The sequence below is a fragment of the Mercenaria mercenaria genome, chromosome 12 (assembly GCF_021730395.1).
Source record: "Mercenaria mercenaria strain notata chromosome 12, MADL_Memer_1, whole genome shotgun sequence".
NCBI classification, from domain to species: Eukaryota; Metazoa; Mollusca; class Bivalvia; order Venerida; family Veneridae; genus Mercenaria; species Mercenaria mercenaria.
In genome coordinates this window covers 12987118-13014957 of record NC_069372.1, presented here as the reverse complement: position 1 = coordinate 13014957, position 27840 = coordinate 12987118, and the positions used below count along the sequence as shown (strand labels likewise).

General features: G+C 35.1%; 1 protein-coding gene across 1 annotated transcript in view; it reads left to right on the top strand.

Annotated features, from left to right (window-relative positions):
- The window catches only part of LOC123535487 (unconventional myosin-XVIIIa-like), a 113962-nt gene that overhangs the window by 37405 nt on the left and 48717 nt on the right, over positions 1 to 27840 (top strand). Inside the window, 11 exon segments of the mRNA XM_053519244.1 lie at positions 8373 to 8567; positions 13285 to 13461; positions 15791 to 16001; positions 16731 to 16873; positions 17113 to 17213; positions 17822 to 17882; positions 19296 to 19440; positions 19919 to 20174; positions 21173 to 21365; positions 22654 to 22740; positions 25745 to 26095. Coding sequence (XP_053375219.1) covers positions 8373 to 8567; positions 13285 to 13461; positions 15791 to 16001; positions 16731 to 16873; positions 17113 to 17213; positions 17822 to 17882; positions 19296 to 19440; positions 19919 to 20174; positions 21173 to 21365; positions 22654 to 22740; positions 25745 to 26095 — 1920 coding nt within the window.

Genomic DNA, 27840 nt, shown 5'->3' with positions numbered 1-27840 from the left:
TAAGTAGAGCGAGAAAAGGTGATAGAGAATCAGTAAGAATTGTAGATTCAGAGGATGATAAATTTAGGGGAAGGATAGGAGATGTAAGAAAGTTGGAAATTGATTTGAAGAAAGAAAACAATGATGTTGATAGTTCTAGCAAAAGGAGTGATGTTAATATATTATTACAAACAATAAAAAGTGATTCAGACATTCAGTTTTTCACAAAAAGTGGGCAAGCTGTAAGTTTGAAAGAACAAGACAGACTTAAAGATAATGAAAAAGATGAATTTAATGATGAAACTGAGGAAAGAATAGAAATTGTGAGGAAGGAAGATTCTGAAAACAGTAAATCCAAAGAAGAAAGCAAATCAAGGATAAATTCAGATTTAGAAAAGGTTAATGCACAGAAATCTGTAATAGAAAGACATGGTTCAAGCTTGACAAGGGGAGCAAGTGCAAGTGCACTTGTCAGTTCTGTGAGGTCTGGGAGAGATATGTCCACTGGTGGACCTGGTAAAGTCAGAGGAAATTCCACAGAGCGACCAGGTAGTGCCAGAAGAAGTTCTCCCAGAACACAGGTTGTCAGAGGAACATCACCCAGGGGTGTTGTGAGAAAAGAATATTCTTCTGTTAAATCTAATGGTTCACGTGCAAGAAATATAGAAAGTCCTAAAAAAGAATGTGATTCTGATCTTAAACTGTCTTTGAAAGGCTTAAATGATTCTGATGACGATGTTAATGATATTGATGAAAATGAAAGCCCAAGAAAACATGGTTATTCAAGCCCAAGAAAAGGGCTTATGTCAACAACGAAATCTTTTGAAGCAAAGGCAGCTGACCCAAGACGAAGAGATAGTGACGGAGCAGTTGTAAAAGTGAAAGCAAGGTTAAGTGAAAGAAGTGATTCAGCCGAAAGGTCAAAACCGGCAGTCAAACACAGTTTAAAACTTAACACTTTTTCTAATGAAAGTTTAGGGCCAAGTGGACAAAGGGACACACCAGTTGAAAGGCCACTTAGAAGAACATCTTCAGGTAGGAAACTACCTGGAGTTCCACCTCAACAGCCCAAAGTGCCAGTAGTGAAATCTGAATCAGGAAATAGCTTTTTATCTATCAGAAAAGATGGTAGCACTGAATATGTGGCACTTGATTTAAACAGTATTCTTGAGCAGGATAAGAAATCTCAAACTGAGTCTAAAGTGATAGAAAAGACTGTTGTACAAGGTAATAAAAAGAATATGCCTCTTTCCCCAACAGAAATGAATTCTGAATCTAAAGGGGCACGGTCCATTGATAAGAAGCCAATGGGCCGGAGTACCTCAATAGATTCTTCAACTAGTAGAAAGCAAGCTGAAAAAAGTGGCAAACCACCAGTTGAAAGACGGTCCAGTAGGGGAGTTATACAGGGTGGTGTTCCTCCATCTCCAAGGGGTAGTGTTTCTACCTCTCCAAGAAAGATTGTTGCAGCTTCACCAAGGGGAACAGCTTCACCAAGAGTTAACAATTCGCCAAGAGTTAACAGTTCCCCAAGAACAAGACAGGCTTCACCTAGAACAACTGCATCCAGGGCTTCCCAACCTTCTCCAAGAGAAGGTACTGCAAGATCTACAACACCAAGGGAAAGGAAGGCCAGCATTGAAAAGATAAAAACTCATTCTGCTGAAAATGGTGAAAAGCCTACAGTGAAACAAAAACTAAATGAGACACCATTAGCTAAAGCAATACAAAATGGTTCAGTTGGTGAGCCAGGTACAAGGAGAAGAACTTCTAGCGGAGGAAGTCTAGTATCTCCAAGACCAGGCTCTCCAATGAAAGCAAAACATCTTAGTTTTGCAGTTGAAGGAACATTACAAACAACTTTTATCGAGGAGGAACCAGCAAAGTCGAAGTATACAAGACAGGATAGCTGCCAGCAGTTGGATCTGCTGCAGATTATTGCACTATTCCAGGTAAAGGATGAAGAGGATTCAAGGGCAGATAACTCTTCAGAGAACACTGAGGTAATCAAATGTTTTAAGGGAAAATAATTTGTAAATTAGTTTTCTAAATTAGGTTTTGATGGTGTTACATCATTATCTCATTCAGATTCTTCAGAAATTTGTTTTTTGTGGAAAGTATACTTGCGTAATAATTATTCCTGATTTTGGAAGGTTTTAGAAATGTTTCATTAATAGAAACCCCTACCTAAATGTCAAGGTCACCGTTAGAGGTAAAAAAGTTACAGTCTGTAACTTTTGTAGGAATGGATGGCTTAATATTCTTTTAACTTGGCACATACATTCACCATAACTAGACAATGTGTCATGTGCAAGACCTAGACCCCTAACTCAAAGGTAAAGGTCACACTTTAAGATTTGTTTTACTCACACATGTCATGCATGTAATTTTATGTATTTTTGTGTGCATAAATAGATATTCATATAACTTGGCACAAAAAATCACCATAACAGAAAAATGTGTCAATTGCAAGACTTAGAGTCTTAGATGATAGGTCAAGGTCACACTTAGAGGTCAAAGAATTCATGTCATTTTCTTTGTCTGTCTTTAACTTCTTATATGCAGGGATTTAGGATACCTGTTGTATCAAGGATAACTTGGTACAAACTTTCGCTATATCAAGATGATACACTTACAAGAGCAGGACACCAAATTTAGAGGTCAAGGCCACATTTTAAAGGTTAAAATACTTAAAATTGTCTTAAGGTCATTTTTCTTTCTGATCTATAACTTTTGTATATGTGTGTATTGTCGAAATGTTGTTATTCGCAGGAATCGAACTATTGTGTCCTAGCATCTGTGATTCGTTTTGCTAAAGAATATAATCTGCCAAAATCAGATTTATAATTGGCAGAAGCAGTTTGTTGGTTTTATCACTGTCCACCACTTAACCTGTATCATTAGCTGATTAATTTCTAACAAGTTCTCCCCATTGTCTTTCAAGTGTATGATCTCAAAGTTAATGTTTGTTTGCAAGTTTGTTCTATGTTAGCAAACAAACAACCCCACTGGGTGTACAAATATTACCCATCCGAATAAATTGTATTTCTGTCATGACATTCCAGAATGAGGCTCGGTTGTGCCTCAGTCTGAGTGTAGTTGGTAGGTATTGCGCAATCAGCAAACATTGTTAACCTCGGGGATTATGATAACTGGGTACTCATTGCTATATGCTTAATTAAATTCTCTCATCTGTCTAATAATGGAGATTATTATAAGTGTTATGTACTATAGAATTACACATTGATGCATTAATAGTATTATTAATCAAAGTTCAAAAACCTGCAGCCTAAATTATCATGGAGCTTTCTGTCAAGACCATTGCCTTATTTGAATTTTAAGGGAGAGGAGGGGGAGGGGAAAGAAAGGTTATAGTGAAATGGCAATTAAGTTATAAAAAAAACCATTCAGCTTTACTTATTTAGGAATTACTTACTTTGATTGTCAGACCATTTTCTGTTGAGGACTTTGGCAATCTTTGTTGGCCAGTGAAATCTATTGATACAAACCACTGGTCCCTCGTTTTGCTTTCACAGTTTTTATGCTTATCAGATGCCTTTACCCTTACCCTGCTCAATTTCTATAATGAACTTGTCCATTTTCTAATTTGGACAGTACCATTAACTGTCAAAAGGGGTGCTTACCAAAAACATACTGACTGAATGGCAAACAGTGCAGATCATGATCAGACTGCACACTTGTCGCAAAGGCAGAATCAATAGAGTCCAGCATGATAAGGGTTAAAAATGTTCCATGTTGCATTATGTGGTGCACAGTCCTGGGCTTTTGTGAAGAACTTAACTAGTAATGAGCCATCAGACCGTCCTAATATTTCAAATGTTTTGAGGTATTGAAAAAGCCTTTGCAAAATTTAACTGTCAGAATTAATGTAACTATAGTCTTGAATAGTATGTGTATTAAAGTATATTGACATTCACAGGATTGAATGGGTATATTCAATCTCCAATCGTTGATTGATCTGGTCAAGCAATGCCCTTTGCCAAACATTGATATCTGATATGCTCAATTCATTTTGACAGAGACATTAAAGTTGTAGAATGATATAGTGAAATAACATTTGCGGTTAGGTAAATAAGAAATTCATTCACAATTTTTCTTCATTTTTCTCAAGCTGAGGAAGGTCTTCAGTCAATGGGTCTTTACACAAGATATTTCCTCTGTTTGAGTAATCACGATATTAAATGACTGCTTAAATTTACAAATAGCAAACCTAGAACTTAAAAACAAAACAAAAAAACAGTTACATCGTTATCATCATCTTCAACATCATAATCATCATCATCAACAATGTGATCATCATCATGTCTTATAAATCTGTAATATATTATTCTTCCTTTCATCATCATCATCATTGTGATAATAATCATCATTTAATTGCTCATCATTTGCTGTTATAAATACAGTGCATTAATTATTATCATTTGATAGCTGATCATTGACTGTCATTAACACCTTCATCTTCTTCTTAAATCATCATTATCATCATCATCATTGTTATCATCATCATCATCATCTTTATCCTGTCACTCCTACTTGATGATTTCAGGCATCAATCACTTACCTTGTTTTGTAAAAAGTGCAAAATAATTGACTTAAAATTAACTTCAGTGGTATCAGTACTTAATTTTCATCTGAATTAAGACGCACCTTGCATTTTGCATAGACTTGTTAGTTTATGACTTATAATACGTCCTATTCATCGCCGCTGTTTGACTTGTCTATTGACAGTCGGTAGTAGGTTAAAATGTCAATAGATCTTATAGTAAATGTAAAATGGTAGTAGGGTTATACCGGGTTATGATTGCCAACGGCTTTATATAGACAAAATATCTACATTGTCAGTAACTTTATTCATGTACGTATTCAACAAAATACGGCATGCTTGATGAATCAACAATGTACGATTTGTCTAAGTTTTCATGAGGAATTTATATCGTTTACAAAACACGTAATTTGTGCATGTTTTATGGCATTTAAGCATTATGATTAAACATGGAAATGTATCGCATCATCATCATCGTCACGGAAAAATCAAGGTTGGTCGCATTTCTTTCTAAGTTTCGGGCATTTAAATTTGAAGACGAAACGTAATATTGTAGCTATAATTAAGCTTTTTGGGGACTTGAAATTTAATTGCGGCTAATTATTATATAGTTGAAATAAACAAAGTTTAAAATTCTTGCATTTTTTTTTTGCGATTTGGCATGAACAATTTAGTGTTTAAACTTTGTTTGTTTATTGGATTTTGTTCAGTAATTTGACAGAAGAATGTACGCTTTAAAACATTGGCCACCAATAGAATGCACATATTTCGAATAAAAAAATATGCAATTTTAAATGTAGCTTATGTTAACGTCTTGCCTTTAAAGGAATTTTTACAGACTTTCTACTGTTTACGTTGATTAGTTTAAATGTTTTGTTTGTTTAAACAGTAAATACACGTTTATCATTAGTTACACTACTTTTATTAGTTCCGACAGTCCTTATCTGTTCTGTTCAAACATACTATACTTTTATTCTCCCATTCATTGAAAGTTATTAGAGGTGCATTTGAAATTGAATTCCGTTTGATGTAGATTTCAGAAGGTAGACCTGAAAATATTATACACTTCTTGAGGTCTTCTTAAGGTTCAAACCTGGCAAGGTGCTCATAAATTGATGCTATAGCCTCGGAGCTACAGTGTTAATTTAACCCTTACCCTGCTAAATTTCTATAATGAACTTGTCCGGCTTTCAATTTGGACAGTATCATTATCTGTTAAAAAAAGTGCTTACCAAAACGTTACTGACTGAATGGCGAACAGTGCAGGCCTTGATCAGACTGCACAGATCAGTCTGACTACAAAACCAGGGGTTGCAAGTTCATGCTGGAGCTAAAATTACTAACATTTGGTCTTGCAGATTGATGCTTTTACATCTGGCAAGCTAAAGTGGTAGGGTCGCTTAAAATAGCCTGCAAGTTTAAAGCCAATCTCTGACAGCGTCACCTCAACGCAACAAAGTCGTATCTCTATATAAATTAATAATAAGATACAACTTTGTTGCGTTGAGGTGACGAATTCTGAGTCTGCTGCGTCAGAGAGTTGACTCTTTGGCTCCGTGGTTAGAGCATTGGACTAGCACCCAAGCATCCCGGGATCAAATCCCGTCACAGGCAGTTTGGATCTTTAGTCATAAAATGCTAAATTTCTAAAATGGACTGGTCCATCATTCAGTTTATTATTCAAAGGGGTATACGTGTTCACTGAACTTTACTGACTGAATAGCGAACATTGCAGACCATGATCTGTGTAGGCTGATCTTGGTCTGCACTGGTCGCAAAGGCAGAATCACTTGCCGGCAGCAGGCTACATTATAATTGTTATACCTAAGGTTTGGTCTTAACTCTGTTTTGAAATACAGTAGAAATTGTATTTAGCAGAATGTATATAATTATATTTATTATATACCTATATAAATTCTGTAAAAAATCGGCTTGTATTTCACAATCAAATATGAACAGGCAGACAAAAATTCCGTATTGTACCTTTTAAATTCCGTATTGTACCTTCCGTATTGTATGCTGCCGAACTATTCTCATTAATATGCATGATCCGACACATTTCTATAAATAGCGCACATAAAAACTTCACTAAGTTCCATTTAATATCGATAAACAGTGAAGATTTTGTTCAAGAACAAAACAAGAATCAAAATGGTAAACGTATATAATAAAAGGGTCATTATAACAGTAGCTAGATCTGGGACTTTGTATTCGGCTCTCGTGGATTTTGCAAGGTCGGATCACACTCGGCGAAATCCACTCGAGCCGAATGCTACATCACAGATCAAGCTACCGTTATAATAACCCTATTGTATGCCAGTTTTAAATTGCAAAATAAAACTGTCACAGAGAGTTAAATGTCTAATAAATCAAACTGATTCGGAATGTCATAACATTAATTAGAAGACATTCCAGATGAGATTTAAATGCACACTTTTGATGAATATGCTTGTACACCTAGCTGACATGTAATTTTGAAAGAAAATAAATTTCAGCTGTCATTCGTTTGAAAATGTGAGCATATTAATTATGCAAATTTGTAGTTGTGATGCACGACACATTAAGTTGGTGTATTGTCTTAGCTGTCATTACATTCGTAGAATAGATCTTAAGAAAAAAATTACAAGGCCCTATTTTTATCGCCATGAAATATTTGGTTTGATTGTCTTGTTTAAAGGAATGATAAATAATAGTTATAATATTATGCGGAAAGATCATATTTTGGTATTGTCCAGTTTCCCTAAACAGTATCAAGTGACACAAACTTTAGAACAGATATTTGTTATAAAAGTAACAATGACTCTTGTGAACCTGACATTGAATATTTGTCTGTGACTTCAATCAGTCATACCTCACTCAGAGATGTTATCACTTCCAGAAATGTAGATTTTGTCAATTTATTGACTCTGATGCGAGTCTGGCTATAATAAGGGCACATCCGGAAAACAGTGGTTGTTTGTATTTCCAAATGATGTTCTTGCATGTTTTAGGTCTTGATGGTTTGATGTCATATTTATTATTTTGTTGGTTTCAGTAATACTGATTCACATTTTGGGAGGCTGAACATTTTGATTTGCATTTTGCAAAAATGAAGATGTATATAAATTGTTGGTATAACCTCGGGGCATTTTGTGATGTATGCAATTATGCAAGATGAAATCGACTTGGAAAATTTACTTACAATATGTAAATTTCAGACATGAAGTATTAATGATATGTATGGAAAGGAAGTCAAGCAGAAATAATGTATAAATATATACTAAAATTCCTGTTAAATTGAGAAAATAGGTTTGAAAGTGAAAGTTAAACTTGTCTGTTTAATGCTTTAATGAAGATAAAAGGGATGTGGAAAATTTCCTGAATTACTTTAAATTATTTGAATTTATTAGTATATCTGCCTAATGAAAATTTGTGGGTGGGGGTGCAATACAAGAAAGTGGGCATGTTTTATAACTAACTTTTTTAGGTGGATTTCTTTGTAACAAAACTTTCATGAAAAGAAAAAAAAACATTTAGTCTTTAATTTGTTAACTTTAGTCAAACCTGTCAATAAAGGTCACCATGGGTAATGAACAAATTATGGTCCTTGTGGAAAATATTATAAGGTCTCTCATAACAGGTGATTATGTTACCAATTGTAAGTAAGTGGTAATTTAACATAGACAGCTACAGGCTATGTAGAATGTGGTCTTAATTTGGAGGTGCCCTTTTCATAGAGGTTTGAGTGCACCTTGTTCTTGTCAACTATTTAACAGGTCTGTATTTTAGAAGTTTTAAATGTGGTATGAGCTTGTTCTCATCACTCATGATAAATTTCTTTCATTTTCAGGCAAGATCTGAGACTGAAGTGCAGTCAGAGAAAACATGGATGGATGCAGAGCGTGTGTGGCTCGTTCACAAGGGAGGGTTTGCATCGGCCAGTCAACTGAAAGGGGAGGGACACGGTCTGCCAGAGGGACGTGTAAAGATTCGACTGGACCATGGTGGAGAGATCCTGGAGGTGGATGAGGATGATGTGGAAAAGGTATGTCAGAGGTCAAGGTCACCCTGAAAATAAATATCTTTATCATTAATTAGTGAAAGTGGGGTTGTAGCTAAATCTGGGATTTTGTATTCGGCTCTCGTGGATTTTGCAAGGTCGGATCACTAACGGCGCTTGCGTGTCCCATGAAGTCCGATCTGGCAAAATCCACTCGAGCTGAATACAGCGTCCCAGATCGAGCTACTATTATAATAACCCTATTTCACTGACCTTGTTTATCAAGTCAACTTCAGAGTGCACGTGTTACACCAGGGACTGGAAATATATCTTTCCAAAAAGTCAAATGTTTGCATAAATTAACTTAACTAGGACAATATATAAAAGGTCTTGATTATTTTGAGTCATAAGGCTAGGATCATTAACATAACCAGAACTCATTTTTCCAAGAAGTCCTCCTTTTTGACTTCTTATGTTAAAACAACCTAATTGCTGTAACTAATGATGCACCCCTGTGCAGAAGAGTGATCGATATATTGTGTCTGTAGCACTATCTAGAGAACGCTTTGGCCCACAGTGATCAAACTTCATAGGATGATTGCCTGTGGTTAGTAGATGACCTTGACACTGAGAAACGTTTTTGCCTCAAATCTAAGGAACACTTTGTCCTGCAGTCATCAAACTTGTTTTGGGGTATTACCATAAGGTCAGAGGTAAATTTTACAGTGACTGTCATATTGGAAACCTTCTTTTCAATAAATAGCTTGAGAACACTCAGGCCGTAACAGTTGTTAAACTTCGTAGTATGATTGATTGCGGTCATTAGATGGCCCCTAACCTTTCAGGGGCCAAAAGGTCAAAGGTCAAAGGTCAAGGTCACAATATACAAAATTACATACCTAGTTGCCACTGACAGGTTACAGCCCTTGTTTTCTATTAGTTGATAATAGGCAAAGATTTAGTAGTATGAGTACAACAAAAATATATACGAGATGAGTAGTGTTATGTTTTTACTGATGTTTGCTACCGTTATCAACTGACAACTTGTAAAATTAGTATCTTCATGGTCATTTGCTTATTTTTTGCAAGGTTTTATAGTGGTGTGGTGGAAAATATGTCGTAAATAAGTCAAATAATTACATGTTATTGTCCTGGTCGCAAGAAATCAGCAAAATTAATAGTGGTCTTTAACATAATATCAGATTATTTTTATGATGGTAAATGATTTATGCTTGATTTTCTATTGATATGGAAATTACTTTTTCAGTTAGTGATTAATGATCCTCCTTTTGCCGATCAATAATAAACTTATTTTTATCCCTATACTGAGAAATCATTTAACCCTTACCCTGCTATATTTCTGTAATGAACTTGTCCAACTTTCAATTTGGACAGTACCATTAACTGTTAAAAGGGGTGCTTACCAAAAAGATACTGACTGAATGGAGAACAGTGCAGATCATGATCAGACTGCATGGATGTGCACGCTGATCATGATCTACACTGGTCGCAAAGGCAGAATCAATTGTGTCAGGCATTATTATTAAGGGTTAACTTTTTGGGCTCAAAATTTTGTGGTTTTGATGAAAATGGTTATCTTGTTGGTATAAAAATTAGTGGATTTCAATCCTAAAGATAAAATGAATATGAATTTTGTTTGTTCTTTGTGATTTCATTCCATGGATTGACACAATCAGAAAATCCACAAGATTAATCCCCACAAATGTGCATGATTTCATAGTATAAGGGAAACACCTTTTATGGACTCTTATAAAAGTCAAAACGATATAACTGTTACTACTAAGCAATTCAGTGGATTCCAATGAAACTTTACACACATGTTAAGCATAGTCAGAGGGGCACATTCCTAAGTAGTCAGGATACCTTCAAGGTCGAGGGCACATTATTTTGGGGGCCATTAGTCACTTAGTAATGGCATCTGTTCGTGTGTCTAGTATTAAAATTCATCTGGTAAGAAATTATTTTACACTTTAATATTCATTGACCACCTCACAAATCAAAAATACTCTTGTCATAGGTTTTTAGCTCATCTGATTTTTTGAAAAAAAAATGATGAGTTATTGTCATCACTTGAGCGGTTGTCGGCGTCGGCGTCGGCGTCTGCGTCGGCGTTGCCTGGTTAAGTTTTATGTTTAGGTCAGCTTTTCTCCTAAACTATCAAAGCTATTGCTTTGAAACTTGGAATACTTGTTCACCGTCATAAGCTGACCCTGTATAGCAAGAAACATAACTCCATCTTGCTTTTTGCAAGATTTATGGCCCCTTTTGTACTTAGAAAATGTCAGATTTCTTGGTTAAGTTTTATGTTTAGGTCAACTTTTCTCCCAAACTGTCAAAGCTATTGCTTTGAAACTTGGAATACTTGTTCACCATCATAAGCTGACCCTGTACAGCAAGAAACATAACTCCATCTTGCTTTTTGCAAGATTTATTGCCCCTTTTGGACTTAGAAAATCAGTTTTCTTGGTTAAGTTTTATGTTTAGGTCAGCTTTTATCCTAAACTATCAAAGCTTATAATTGCTTTAAAACTTGCAACACTTGTTCACCATCATAAGTTGACCCTGTACAGCAAGAAACATAACTCCATCCTGCTTTTTGCAAGATTTATGGCCCCTTTTGGACTTAGAAAATATCAGATTTCTTGGTTAAGTTTTATGTTTAGGTCAACTTTTTCTCTTAAACTATTAAAGCTATTGCTTTGAAACTTGCAACACTTGTTCACCATCATAAGCTGACCCTGTACAGCAAGCAGCGTAACTCCATCCTGATTTTTGCAATAATTATTGCCCCTTTTGGACTTAGAAAATCATTTTCTTGGTTGAGTATTATGTTTAAGTCAACTTTTCTCATAAACTATCAAAGCTATTGCTTTAAAACTTGCAACAGTTTTTCACCATCATAAGTGGACACTGTACATCAAGAAACATAACTCTATCCTGCTTTTTGCAAGAATGATAGCCCTTTTTAGACTTAGAAAATCATGGGTAGGACAATATTTCTATTACACAAAAAAAATCAGATGAGCGTCAGCACCCGCAAGGCGGTGCTCTTGTTTTTTGTAGTGACAAGGTGAGCTTTTGTGATCACCCTTCGTCCGTCGTCGTCTGTCCACAATTTCTTGTGAACATGATAAGAGACCACATTTTGCAATCAGTTTTAATCAAACATGCACATAACTTGTATTGGCTTAATATCTCAGTTCCTTTCGAAAACTGGCCAGATCCCGTCATGGGTTGCAGAGTTATGGCCCCTTAAAGTGTCCAAAATTTGCTATTTTGGCTTTTGCAGCCATATAGAGACTTCATTTATGATTTGATTTGATACAAACTTGCAAAATATCTTTAACAACAATAGTTCTTTGATTCCATGATGAATCTGTCAGATCCAGTCATAGGTTCCCGGAGTTACGGCCCCTGATTGGCCCCTGAAAGAGCCAAAATTTGTTAATTTTTACCTTGTGAACACGATAGAAGTGACATTTTACAATCAGTATTAACCACACTAACATGCAACTTAAGTCACAACTGGATCTCGCTTCCTTTTGAAAACCGTCTAGATTCAAACATGGGTTCTAGAGTTACTGCCCCTGAAATTGTCTATTTTCGCCCTTTCAGCTATATAAAGGTTACAATTATGCTTTGACTTGCACAGAATGTTTATCTTGATGATCTCTAGGTCAGGTTCGAAACTGGGTCATGTGGGGTTAAAAACTAGTTCACTAGGTCAAATTAAAAGAAAAGCTTGTTAACACTCTTGAGGCCACATTTATGACCCTATCTTCATGAAACTTGGTCAGAATGTTTTATCTTGATGATTCCTAGGCCAAATTCGAAATGGGGACATGTGGGGTCAAAACCTAGGTCACCGCTAAAATCTAAGAAAAACCTTGTTAACACTGTAGAGGCCCCATTTATGACCCTATCTTCATGAAACTTGGTCAGATTGTTTATCTTGATGATTCCAAGGCCAAATGTAACAGGTGAGCGATATAGGGTCATCATGACCCTCTTGTTCTTATATGCATAGATAATCATGTTTCTTAATCATACTGCCTTCATTTTTTGGCTGAGAAATTTCAAGATGATAAAATTGTTTTTGCCATGTTATTTTGACAGAACTATAGAAAAAAACATTTTAAGTGCATTCAACTAGCATTAGCATTTTACTTTAGTTTTGAATATCGGAAGTTGCTGTTAAATCTATCCATGAATGTTTTATGAATTGAATGTCAGGGAAAATTGTTCTTTTGTATATAAAATTAGTTTTTTGTTTTTCACTGTAATTAAACAGAGATCATTTCAGTAAATAATATTGCAAGAGAATATATTACCAGTTATACTGGTAGATGGTAAGAGTGTATTGGTTTTGACATGCTATTTCTATATCCATATATTTGAATTTTTATGGATTTTGTATGTATATATTGGGATTATATAAATTAAAAGTTAAAGTTTTTGGCAGAAATTTTTGTTAATAAAGTGATGCTACTGAAAAAAAAGGGGGGGGGAGGGTAATGTGTGGTTGTCTTTTGTGAAGATGATTAACTGACATATGGAATATTTGTGGTTATGTACCAAGATGCTTGCCCGTTACACAGAATGCTTGGATGAACATGGTGGGAGTATGTCTTCCTTCTCTATTTTAAAAGTTGGCAATTCTGTTGAAGACAAGCTTTTGCTTCCCAGTAGACGAGAGAAGAAATTGTTTTAATAATTTTAAAAACAAATGCTCTATTTTCAGGCAAATCCACCACAATTGGATAGAGCAGAAGATCTATCGCTGTTAAGATATTTAAATGAATCGAGCGCACTTCACACAATACGGCAGCGATATGGCGGCAATCTTATACACACGTATGCAGGACCATCACTTATTGTTGTCAATCCAATGCAACCATTGCAGATTTATTCAGAAAAGGTAAAGTTGATGGAATAGTATTTATGTAATGTTGACAGTGCAAAAAATTGTACCGTAAAAGCTTGTGTATTAGGTGCCATCTGTGTAACACACAACCAGATTTTAAGAAAACTTTGTTTCATCAATTATAAACGAAACTAATGAAAACAAAAAGAAAAAATGTCTGAAAAACAGTGGTAAAGTGTACATCCACAGCTGAGAGTTCTAGGGACTTATGACTCATGCTATTGATCAATGAGTTGTGCTGTCCCACTGCAGTTTTGATCAGCACTCAATAAGAAAAGTAGTTAAAGTGTTTTTCTGAAACAGCATACTAAAGTCTGTTTGTTTGTTTTGGCAACAAAATGAGAAAAAAAAGGATATTGTGAAAGTCGGTATCTTATTTTCTCTGCCCATGTTTGTGTGAGGAAGCTGCCAACAAAATGCGCTACAAGTAAAGATAATTCAATTGCATAGGTTAATTGACTGTCATTTAATTAAAAGAACTACAGTAATCAGTGCTGTTAATTAAATATCATTAACGTCAAGCTTGATCGGGGGAATAAAATCAACAAGGGAATGTTCTTGAAAGATTTTATGCATGTTTTGTTTTGTAATCTGAAATGTCAAAGGAGAAAGACATCAGTGTCATTTCAGACTTTGCAATAAGGTTATGTAAGATTGTCTGATTTTGTTACATCAGGTGTTCGTTTGTCAGTCACAGCTGTCAAGAAAAACATCTTCATTTTTATTTACTTATAAAGTGAAAAAATCTGAAGATAAACTTGCAAGAGGAAACTTGACTAAAATATTTAGACTGTTAGATTATGATAATTGTTATGGATTTCTGAAAAATTATTAAATTTTGTCTACACAAAATTTAGTACTTTTGGTCTAAACAGCTGTTTCTTGGGTATATAAATGTTAGGAATATTCATGGCCTCAAATTGTAAGATGAAATGTACTTTTTTGGTTAGAATTTAATTTAGTGGATTGACAAAACCACAAAATCTACGGAAGTTAGTCCCCACGAATATAAATGATTTTACAGTATATTCTATGTATTGAAATGCAGACCACACAAAGTGATCCTATATTGTCACAGTATGTAATATAATTAGTCTTAACAGCTGTCATTTCTACTCGTATTTGTGACAGATTGGTTACCGAGGCTAACATCTTTGTAGAAGACCCCAGCCTTATGTGTACATTTACCTCCCTTTAATTCAAAGTAACATCATAGTGAACAGTATATGTGTAGGCACATATTGTATGTTACACATACTCAGACATTTTAGTGTTCTGCTACCAAGATATTTAGGGCTGCCACAGGGATCTGTATTTATACTGGCAAATATATATTTCTCAACAAGGCATTTATGGTTACCGTAATCATAGTGTGATGAACAGTGTTTCATGAATTAAACCTCATAATTGTGACTTTAAGAAGTAACCTATCAATATATTTTAACTATTTGTACCTCAGCTGCCAGAGTTTATCTTTATTGGTTAAATAGTAGAACAAATAAAATATACCACATTGGTCCAGTAATGCATGGCAGATTTGTCCAATAATGCATACTCCCTTAACCCAATAGTGCACAAGAATGCACACCAAATTGACCGAATAGTGCATTCCAAATTTGTCCAGTAATGTCTGCTAAATTGGTTCAATAATGCATCCCAATTTGTCTAATAAAGCTCACCGAATTCAGGTCTAGGAATGCATGCCAAGTTGGTGCAGGTAGAACAGCATTGTCATATTGACCTCAGCTCCACTGCAGACCTTATAACATTTTTGGTTGAACTGCATTTTGATATAGATCTCAGTGTTGTGTATTTAAGAAATAATATAACGTAGAACTATGTTTTAATATAGTTAGAATGATGATAAAGAGGTTATACAGCTTTGGAATAATTTCACGAGGACATATGTCTTCTATCTAAAGGGGGATGAAATAGGGAAGCACTGATATATGACACATGTATGGCACCAAATATAGTAGCTTGGTGTGACATCAGCGTAACTGTATTTTTATAAATATTAAAACATGGAAGGTAACACATCTTTCAGAACAATTTAGAAGTGCATTGACATCTGGTGACTTATTCTGCTTTCATTATAACTGATTCAGAGTGTTAGAATTAAATAAACACCATTATGTTGTATCATTTCAATTCTTATATATATTTTGATATGTAAATTTATGAATCAGATGTTGCAACACTTTTTCTTGGCCCATTCAGTCACCAAATAATACATTTTTGATATGAGAATATTTGTTACTGGTTCACATCAAATGTAGACCTTGTGATTTATTGAAAAAACATTTTCGTCTACTGTTTCCAGGTTATTCAGATGTTCAAGGGATGTAAACAAGAAGATATGCCACCACATATATTTGCCTCAGCACAGATTGCCTATCGTGAAATGTTGAACACTCGTCAGGATCAGTCCATTGTGTTCATGGGTAGAAGTGGTAGCGGGAAAACGTACAATGTTCATCATATACTACAATACCTTACATTAAGTGCTGGGACAGTCAATAATGTTTTAACAGGTAAAGATTTAATAAGTCTTGTCTTGTTTTGCTTGGTTACCATTCGGTAAGGGGTTATGAATAACAAATATAACATTATGCCTTTAACTTTTACTCTGCTAATTTTCTAAAATGGACTGGTCTATCTTCAATTTGGGCAGTTCTACTTATTATTCAAAGGGGTATTCACTGAAAATTTACAGACTGAATAGTGAACAGTGCACTGGTTGCAAAGACAAAATCACTTGCAGCCAGCACTGGCTAAAGGTTAACCTAGTAACCTAGTTTTTTTTGTGACCAGGAGAGCAAGACAGTAGTGGTTGGATTGCATTGTTTACATATTTCAGCTTACTTCAGTCTATGCGCAGTAGGTAGCAAATATGGGCAAGTCCTCCAGAAGTTTTAGTTTGAGGATAGTGCTGGATATAGAAGATTCTCCATTTCCTGAAGCTTCCCAGTTTCTCTAACATGTCACAAGTAAAGCACCCATACAGTGAACTTTTATCCAAATGTTAGTAATTTTTGTTGGAGGAGCAGGGGCTTGAACTCCCAATCCCTGGTTTCATAGTCGGACCGTATTACCCCTGGACCATTGTGTCGGTTAAATTGCATATCTTTGAACTGCAGTAAAATTATCACAAAAATGTTAACAAATAATTTCTGTGGTTTGCAAAAAAAGATACTTTTACTACAACTGAAGTTTGGAAAATGTTTTGTTATCACAACTTTATGAAAATGCATAATTTACAGTGGACAAGCTGAGTGCAATGACGATGTTACTGGAGGCATTTGGTAATAGTAGGACTATACTGAACACTAGTGCTAGCCGGTTCTCTCAGTTGACAACGTTAGATTTCGACCATAATGGACAAGTAGTGTCAGCATCGGTACAGGTTGGTTACTGTTAATTATTAGACACAATTTGCACAATTTTTTTTTTTATCAAACAATATTTGATGCTGTAAGGCTTTTAAAAGAAAAGTTCCACTAATATTTATTTTTAGTGCTCTTATCTTGTAACAGTCTTCAAATTGTTAATTTTCAGATTCTTATTGGCCTATTTGTAACCGCTTTTTATACTTTATACACAGAGAAGTGTGAATACTTTATATGAATGTTGTTGTATTTACAGGTACTCATGTTTGAGAAGACAAGAGTGGTGAGGCGGCCAGAGGGAGAGCCAACATTTCATGTGTTCTATCAGTTACTGGCAGGAATGGATTCTAAACTAAGGTAATATAATAATTAACTGACAATGATATAAGTCAGTCATAGATGACTTAACAAATTTTGTTTTGTTTTCACTTATTACACTGTTACAATTATAAAACAACAAAAGATATGCTTATCTAAACATATGCTTTTAATGATCAATATATTTTAGAAATATAATCACTTTTGTAAATACAGACAACATTTATAAACTTACAAATTATTTTATTTAGGCACAAGTGTAAGTTTACATAATTATACAGAGGAGAGCAAAAGAGTTAGAAATGAATCTTTATATATCATTGTCACGGCTGTATTAATAGAGACTTTTCTGAAGCACCTATCAGTTTTTAGCTCGATTGAGATGAAAGGTTTTAAGCTTATTTGAACCACTCTCAAGTCTGCTTACTGGAAAAACCAATACTTTTGTCATATAAGGTGTGGTCGTGACCCCATTTGGGGCTCGAAACCACGAACCTCCAAGGTTGAGTGACTGACACCTTAACCACTAGACCACCACTCCCCTTCAAGCACTTGTTCACTTCTGTCAAGCCTTTATACACACATATTTAAATAATTATATTTGTAGCTCAAAAGGTAACATATACATTATCATTTTGCAATTTCAGGTCTGAATTACAGTTGAACAATCTAAATGATCCCAATCTGTTCATGACACCTCTACAAAAGGTAAAATATTCTGACATCTTTCATATTTACCCTAAGTGTCTCATTGAGTTAGTGCACTAGGTAAAGCACAAGTTTTTGACTGTTCAAGCCATATATTTTTTCCTAATCATCCGCTACCTGTAAGTCATGGAAGTAAGTTGTCAGAGAATTGCAGAGATGAAGTCATTACTGTCGCAGAATCCAGGCACACTAGTGAGACTAGCTGCTGCCATTGCATACCTGAAAAATCAAGGTAAGGTAGTGGGCCAATGATGGCAATTGGTAATTTCCGTGCGATAATTTATTCTTGTATGATTCTAAAATGGCGATTTGGCAATCCTCTGATAATAATGTAAGTCATATGAGCAATTTGCTTTCTGTTCTTACGGTAGAAAGCTGAACTGGTATCCAAAGGAGATGGAATGGAATAGAAATTTCCAATTGTCATTATGGGTCCACTACCTTAAAATTTAATTTAAACAAAAAAACACAACATAATGCCTTTGCTTAAAGTGTTTTTTTTTTTTTGTTTATAAAGCACACTGATGCAATGTAGATCATAGGGCAACTTTCAAGCTTTTATTGTCGAAGGATGGCATGTGCATGCACCATAATAGAACCATCAACCTTTTGAAAGTCATCTGCATGGCTTCTTCACATGACAACACTGGCAAGGCTTGAACACACAGAGATGAGGAGCAAGTGATTCAAATTCATTGACCTTAATCACCTGGCTATTCGCCTCCTTAGCTCAATAGGAAGAGCGTAGATCTACTGATTATGGGGTCGTGAGTTTGATCGCCAGGGGATTTTTAGCTCGACTTTTTGAAGAAAATGTAGAGCTATTGCACTCGCCGCAGCGTCAGCGTCACCGTCGTCGTTGGTTAAAGTTTTTGATATAGTCAGATATCTCTGTTACTATCAAAGCTTTTGACTTGAAACTTTAAATAGTGTCTACACCAGGAGAAACAATCCTCATAACTTTGATTTGAATTTTGACAGAGTTATGCCACTTTTTATCTTAGGATTTTTTGGTTTAAGTTTTATATAACGTCCAATATCTCTGTTTCTCTGAAAAAGCCGAGTGTTCTGTCTACGGACAGCTCCTGTTATACAGGTTCTCTGGATGTTTGTAAAGATTGTCTAAAATTCATTCTCTCCATTTCTGAACTTTGTGTGGAAGTTAACATTTTTTTGGAGAACAGGTTTAACTAGAACATTACCCAGGAATGCTGGAAGGTTGAGTGCCCTCCATTACTTAACTGAAATACTGTTAAAAAGTGGTGTTAAACCAAGAACAAACAAAATTAACCACCTGAGCACAGATCCCTGTTCCGAAAAAACATAAGCTGAAATTATATTTGTATAAGGTACATTTAAATTGATTTTAACCACTAAAGAAGGTGCTTGTATGATATTTTCTTATTTAAACAGACTGAGGACAAACAACGAGCCATGCAATACTGGGCAAAGATCTACAGTGCAATGGATACTATAGGAATGAATGAGGATGAAATCAAATCTATCTGTGCAGTTCTGGCTGCTATATATCATCTAGGTGTAGCTGGGGCTGTTAAAGGTAGGCATCTTTTGGAGGAAAAAATAAAGTCTTATTTTGTCCCTTACTGTCCGCTAGTGCTTTAGGAAAAACAAACACATCAGCCATACAAGTAATGTTAAATTAGTTAATTTCATAGACAGAAAATTTGGTGGATTTGGCCAAAGTTGCTTTTTTGAACTTGTAGTTTAAAATTTTAATGATAAATTTAATGAGATTTTTTGTTCTTTTCTCGATTTCATTGCAAAATAAAAGCTTTATTACATGAAACTAAAATCATGGTAAAATATAAGTGCAATTTCATCTGTAATTCTGCAGAGAACCACTATTCATTACATTCTAACTTGTTTAGCGCCTACATCTGTGGAGAGACCACTGGCATTAAAAGACCACTTTTTCAGTTCTTTTTTATGTTGTTTGAGAACATGTTTTATTAACAGACCACTTTTTGACCTTTCCTTGGTTGTACTGTATTTCAAATAGAAATGATAATTTTCAGGAAATAACAACAAAGGTCAGTTTGCACGACCTGCAGGTGCTCAGCGTGCCGCCAGTCTCCTGGGTATATCTGTTGAGGAACTTGCAAGGAATATATTCTCCTCCTCTGGTACCGCAACCCTAACAAGGAACACATCCATGCGCAACAGTCCAGCTAAGGACAGTGAGGCTCATACCACAGCCATGGAAGCCCTTGAGGGCTTTGTGGTTGGATTGTACTCAGATGTCTTTAATGCAATAGTCTCCATGATAAATAGGTAACATATCATACAAAACACTTAAAAGTTACGTTAGAGCAGTTCAAGAACTTGTTGTATTGTGGAGTGGGGGGTGCGGGGTCAAAAGACACATTTTGAAAACCCACAACTCATAATTTTTTTATTTTCCTCCAACCCCACTACTCATAAATTTTAATTTTCCTCCAACTCGCTATACATAATTATGAATTTTCCATAAACCACCACTACCTAAAACCTACCTTCGTTCATGTCTTCCATTTGACAGATTGAAATGATCTGTAAAAATTGACAAAACAGCTTATTGAATACATCGACTTGAATTCTTTTTATACCTCAAAACTTCCCCTCCAGCTGTCCAAAGCCAATCTTTTGTAGCCATATGCAGACTTCATCAGCAGTCCAACTTCTCAGCTTGCTTGAGCACTGCCTCTGTGCATGTGCATGCCAAGGGAGGTAATGCCATACAGTTGTCGATGGTCGATACGTCAAAATTGTGGCCCATGTATTGCAGTCAGTGAAGAAACTGTTGGTAATTAATTAAGAGAGGTGATCAACCCTTATATTATTAAAATCAACACACCACCGATAAAGACGACCTTTGTCAGGACTTCTGCCTATAATTATTATGATTTTCTGATGGACCCCATCACTTGTCAATAAGAAATTCATGTGCAGTCCTGAAATAGTTTCGAAAAACGGCATTCGGCCCAATCAAACATAAATGTTCACATTTGAAACCTCCTGCTAGTGCCAAGTGGAAACAAGTTATTAACCTTTAGCCTGCTGGCGGCAAGTGATTCTGCCTTTGCGACCAGTGCAGACCAAGATCAGCCTGCACATCCATGCAGTCTGATCATGGTCTGCACTGTTCGCTTTTCAGTCAGTAAATTTTCAGTAAACACTCTTCGAATAATATATGGTATTGCCCAAATTGAATGGTGGACCAGTCCATTATAGAAATTTTGCAGGGTAAGTGTTAGTAGGCTTTTGATTCAATCTTCATTTTCCTCATACAGATCTCTGTCCTCAAATTACCGATCCATGGCATCCGTCACAGTGCTCGACACTCCCGGCTTCCAGAATCCTGCAACATGCGGTCGACAGTCTGGTGCAAGTTTTGAAGATCTCTGTCATAACTACACTCAGGAGAAATTACAACTTCTCTTCCATGATCTGGTGTTCACCACACCCCAGGACCGCTATAGTCAGGTAAGTAAAGCATTGCAAATAATATTTTGAATTTTTCAAAATCAGTGATTTTGAAGTAATTTTCAGTCAATGTGTTTCTTTACATGCCAAAAATAATGTGGGTTTTTTTTTTTTGGCTAAATTTTATCAAGGTTTTAATAGATTTTATCTGTAAAAAAATCTGCTGTTAGGAAGCATATACTGCCCACCAAAAGTTTAGAGAATATTAGAAATATTAAAATTACCTTTATTAAAGTGGAAATATGAACATTTTTCAAGTAAAAAATCAGCTGAAATAGATGTGTGTGTGTGAAAAGGGTGGAGGGAATTATAGCTTTTAACCCAATAAACCAAACTCGTCCTGTTACTAGTACGAAATAATAACTTTCCAAATATGACTTTTCTTATTTTGACTGGGGCAGTCTTTTTTTGAAAAGTCAAACTGCATGCAGGGGTTGCTTCCCTTCAACTATAGAAATCTCTACCTTTAGGTAAGGGAAATCACTGCGTAGAAGATTGCAGAAAAGAACTATAATCTCACAAGGTCCGATAACCTTATTTCTAAAGCATCAACTTCAATTACTTATGCGGCATTACCATTAATTTAACACATTTAAATGTACAGCAACCAAAAATTGCTTTTATAAAACATTCTCCAAAAACACGGTATGTGCAGTAAGATGCGCATAATGCCACTTTAAAAAGAAAGAGATTTCACTGGGATATAGGCCTATGTATCCTTCACAGAGCAAGACTTGAATAGCAAAAAATAAAGATAAATTCCAACTGATTTAGTAAAAAAAGTAATAAAACTTCATATATTATGCTTCAGTAATTTTGCTGTCAATTCGTACATGTCTCCACACATTCAGAGAGCATTGTTAAGCATTATGTATTGTGTTATAAATTCCATTTCCAAACACAGAAAAGGCAGAATTAATGTGAAATAATTCATCTGCATGTGGGACTTAAATTTTCAGGAAATTCCTGAAACCATCAATCAAAGAAATTAAATCTGAACAAACAAGCAAAATGCCTATTTTATCTTCACAAATTTGAAATCAACAAATTCTTATCCCCAGGAAATAGCCTTTTTTTAGCCAAAAAAACATAAATTTCATTCCCACAAAATTGGATTCTTTGACAATAAAGCTTTTCTCTAAGCCTTGACAATTTCTTCAGTTTTTGACTGTTTTCTCAATCCTTTATTTCTAGAAATGAGACATATTAAGAATCAATTGATTTGTCTGATATTTGCTTGCTTTTTCAATCTGCTTCAATATTTTGAAATGTGATTTTCGAATTGCAGGAGAATATAGACTGTGATTTTGAGTTTGTTACAACATCTCCAGCAGCAATGGTGTCACTGATAGAAAAACCTCCTCAACAGACCCTGGTAAGTTTTTACTGGCTGGGAATACCGTTCTGGAATCAATAAAACAGTTTAATAATCAAGAAATCTGTTACTGAACTGTTTAAGCACGTAAATATCACTTTCAGATGGGCCTTTAAAGCCTCATACCTCCAGATTTTTTATTTTTTTTTTTAAATTTAGGAAGGGCTTTCATTTAAGAAGTAACATATCCCAAACAGTGATTTGTAGTTCAATAGAATAATCATTTGGTAGACAGATGTGAAGGAATTATACGACTGAGTGATATAAAGATACACATCTGAATGACAGTGATTTTATTTAAGAGCAAAGTCCTGTTCAAGATGTATTATTTTGATACTAACACGATACAAAGATTATTATCTATATATCCTTCATGATATCCACCTTTTCCGTTGTGCTGCTATGCTTGACACTATGACGTGTTGGAGCTCAGAACCATGGAATTTCCATAAGTGATTTATTTCAAAACTAGAACTTGGACTGTTGCATGTAGTGAGCAGCTAGATCAAATCCATCTCCCTATCTTAGGGATTTGTTACACGTCTTGTGCATGTTTTTAAGTATGCATATCACAGCCTCTCTATCGATTTAGATTGAGGGACTTCTGATAAAGCGGAAAGGTTTTTGATTACAAAACATTGGTGATTTATTTATAAATTCATCTGAAGACACATTTTCTGCATCATAATTTGTTTGCAGTGTTGTTTTTTCCCTAGCTTTATTTCTTACGTAGAAGTACAATTTGGCCAGATTTACGCATTGATAACAATTTAATTATGGACTTTACAGCTGAGCAGTATCATGTGATTATAAATTATACCAGAAAAAAATATTGTCTGAGGCTAACCTAGGTCCTTATGCTTTTCTTGTATCTATCACATGATATTGTGCTGCTATAACTGATTTATTACATGAAATATAAATATGTGATTTCTGTGACTGAATTTGCTGGCTAGTTTATGTAATTTTGCAATATCGTTATTTTAAGCTCAGTTTTTTTCAAGGGGCCCTCAAGGCATAGTGGTTCTGGTGGCTTGCCCCTCAATGCTGTTGGCTGGAACCATTGTTTTGCTGTAGAATTTCTCATGCAGCTGTTTCACAGAATGTCGGTGGTTCTACCCAGATGCCTGCCTTTGCCTGAAATAATTCTCTGAGAAACACCTGAGGTCTTCCTCCATCACCAAAAGCTCAGAAGCCGTCGTATCACCTGTAATTGTGTGGGTGTGACATAAAACCCAGATAGAAAAACAACAAAGAAAGAAAAGACAAATATGAAATAGCGGCTTCATGCAGCAATAGCTTATTTTCATGATTAAAAAAAAACAACAAATAGCAGGGTCATATCTAAATTCTGTTAAAATATACTGTTTATAATTTAGAAAATTTACCATACTAGCACTTTATCTTTATGAGCTTAAAATTGTGTATGATTACTTATTATGTAACAAAAAATCTGTATATTACTATAGGTTTATCAGGTATTATTTTAACCCCACTTCGCTTTAGATTTTTTTTTTTTTTTTTTACACTTTTCAAATTATATTCACCCATTATTATCATTAATAACAGTAGCTTTATAATGCATTGCCTTTCTAGCTCAACTATTCGAAGAATAGGTAGAGCTATTGGACTCACCCATTCATTGGTTCCGGCGTCCCAATTTGGTTAAGTTTTTGTGTGTAAGCTGGTATCCCAGTAACCACTTGTTGAAATGGATTGAAACTTCACACACTTATTCACCGTGAAACTTACATTGCACAGGTTCCATAGCTCTGTTTTGCTTTTTTACAAAATTATGCCCCTTTTTCGACAGCAATTTTTGGTTAAGTTTTTGTATGTAAGCTGGTATCTCAGTACCCACTAATAGGAATCGATTGAAACTTCACACACTTGTTCATTGTAACGGTCTGATATGCATTGTCCAGGATTCATAACTCTACTTTGCATTTTACAGAATTATGCCCCTTTTTCGACTTGTATTTATTTAGTTGACAAGGCTGTTGAATAGTCGAGCGCTAGTTGTTAGTTTTATACTTTTTTACAGCATCGTAATTTATTGTAATTACTCGACTATAAGACTGTTTTTTGCCTTCAGAGTTAAAGGCTTCCGTTATAGACTACATCTTATATGCAGGTCAGAGTATATACAAAAAGGTTCACGTAAAGCCATATTCATTACTGAAAAGTTTGAAGGCAACTGTAAACATAGTTGAATTTGATTTTTATAGTCGTGCTTGGAAATAAGGGTTGGGGGCTGTTTCATTTTTCTGCATAAATTAGATATCCAAAATTTGGCAGTTTTAGAAAGAAATTTTTTTTTGTTAAATTAATAATATAAGCTTATCACTTAGTTATGAAATCCAGTGTAAACTTTAGGACATATATAAGCAACAGATATGTGAATATCTTAGAATTCTATTTCAGAATCCGTCTGCCCATGCTGTGAGAATTGTATTTATTAACCTTTTATCTATTATTTTCACTTTATCCTAGTATTTGACATTTATGGTAGATTCCATTCTTTGGTGTATTTTTTCCTTTCCATGCATGATTTTATCCCGTTTTTAGTCAGCAGCCTTTTTGTATTTTGAATGTTTCAAAATCTAGGGCTATTTTGATTTTAATTCCTAGACTATCATCCAAATTAGTTTTTAAATGGGAAGATTCTATTTTTCATTTTTTATTTTCTGATAATTGATAATATCCAGTATGAAACATAAAGAAATTAAATGAAAGAATAACTAAACAACATAATTTTTATGTGTCAAAATACAAATATCATCTTCAAAAATTCTGTTTTTTTTATCACAAAATAAAAAGGGTCAGGCAGTATATAAACATTTTTCTTGTCAGTTCTGACTTATTTATAGTAATCACATGTAACCTACAGAACTTTATTGAGATCAAGTTATTTTTAAAATGACGTCTGCTTCTCATAAATTTCATTGATTAGTAGTTATCTCCCCTGCACCAGAATTGTTTTTATTTCCTTCACAACATATAGCATTCAAAGCCACGACCTTCAAGTTATCATGAAAGCAAGGAGACCCTGCATGTTAATGATCACTTTTCCAAACTTGGCCGGAACCATGATCATGAAAACCAACTCAAGGTCAAAGGTCAAGGTCATCATGCTAAAGAAAATAGAAGAAGTTGGTCTACGTCAAGTGAAAGTCAGCAAAAAGGGAAAACTCGAGGTCACTCTCCACAGAGAAGTCATTCAACATCTAGTGAACATGGATTCTCGTCCAAAATTCCTGTGAAAGTGACCTCAAGTTTGAAATCTTATCAGCACCTGTGCCAGACTGGAAGTTACCATAGTAACCAAGGTCATCACCATGGTGACCATGATGAGGTATCCATGGGTCAAGGTCATTGTTGCTTGCTGTGAGAGGTGACTTAGAAAACAAATACAACAGGGAATTGCAATATGCACTATGCAGATCGTGTTTAACTGGAGTTTTTTGTTCAAAGTCTGTTTGTACTACAGTAGTTTTTAGACATAAAATTTCTGTCTCACGAGGTATAATACAGTGTTTTTGTTGTTTTTACTCACTCACTTAATTGCACAATACAGGGGAGTAGAATTTTCTATGAAATGGGTAAACCACAGAAGTTTTGTTTTAATTTAGCAAATCTCACATTTAGTGTACTTTGCTTGTTAAAATTGTTCTGTAGGCATTTTGCAGAAGCTAGTTCAATTTTCCATGCCATAGATTATCTTAGCTATTTTTGATCCTCAAAGATTTGGCTTTTGCATCACTGAAGATTATGTAATCTGTTTATTTTCAAATAATAAGGTAAACAGAAACCAAAAAGAAATCTTAAGGAATTATTCATTACAAGGACATTACAGTTCTGGAAAAAATGGGTTATAAGTACAGTAAAACAATGCTTGCCTGAGCATTCAACAGCAAGCAATATTTGAATTGTTTGAAATTCTGGATAACGCAAGCATTTTGCTCATTCTCATTTCTTATAGGATCACCCTATCCCCCTCCCACCAGCCTCTATTCCCTGGCTGTTTTCCTTATATTTTATGTCTGGATTGCTAGAAACCCTGGATAACTTGAGAATTTTGCTCATGTCCTTGCAACCTCTAAGGAATGGTATTTATATATGAGCCATGCCATGGGAAAACCAACATAGTGGGTGTGCGACCAGCATGGATCCAGACCAGCCTGCGCATCCGTGCAGTCTGGTCAGGCTCCATGCTGTTCGCTTTTAAAGCCTATTAGAATTGGAGAAACTGTTAGCGAACAGCATGGATCCTGACCAGACTGCGCGGATGCGCAGGCTGGTCTGGATCCATGCTGGTCGCACACCCACTATGTTGGTTTTCCCATGGCACGGCTCATATTAAAAGTATGTTAGAGAACGGTGACTTCTAAATGCTTACACAGGCAGGCTTTGGCTTCTGTTATATAGATTTATTCAGGAAAAAAACAACACAGTTTGCTAGACCTAATACATTCATGCAGCATTTAAAAAGATTTTAGGTTTGTTTTTTTTTCACAGTGCATGATTTGCCTCTGCACACTTTGCCTTGGCCATATATGTAAATGCATACTGATACCCAAATATTTACACAGAGACAAAAACTACCAGTGCATTAGAGCTCCACAAAACAGAACGATGTCAGGGTCAGAGTAGATGTTTTCTGATTTGTAGGGATTATGTTAAATAGAAGGTTTTACCAATGAAATTGAGTGGTGTTATAATACCACGTGCAAATTTGGACCACTTCTTGACCATTTGTAGGTTTGATTGTGTAAAATAAATTATGTATTTGTTTTAACAGTGTACATTATATGAATTTCTCTATTATAACAGTTTCTTTTTTTGTAGCTGTTAGAGACTTTAATTTTAGGTTGTTCAAATCTACTTTGGTGATAATGACATGTTGTTTGATTTTTTGGGGATATGGTTCTTTGACTTGCATAATTGAAATGTTTGTTTTTTGTTTTTCTTGGCAAGTGGCTCATAATTTTGTAACAGGTATATAGTGCGAATTCTCTTAGTTATGCACTTACAAAAACTGGTTTTACAAATAAAGCCTTTACACGCTTCTGAAAAGCTTTTGATCTTAGTAGATGAAAC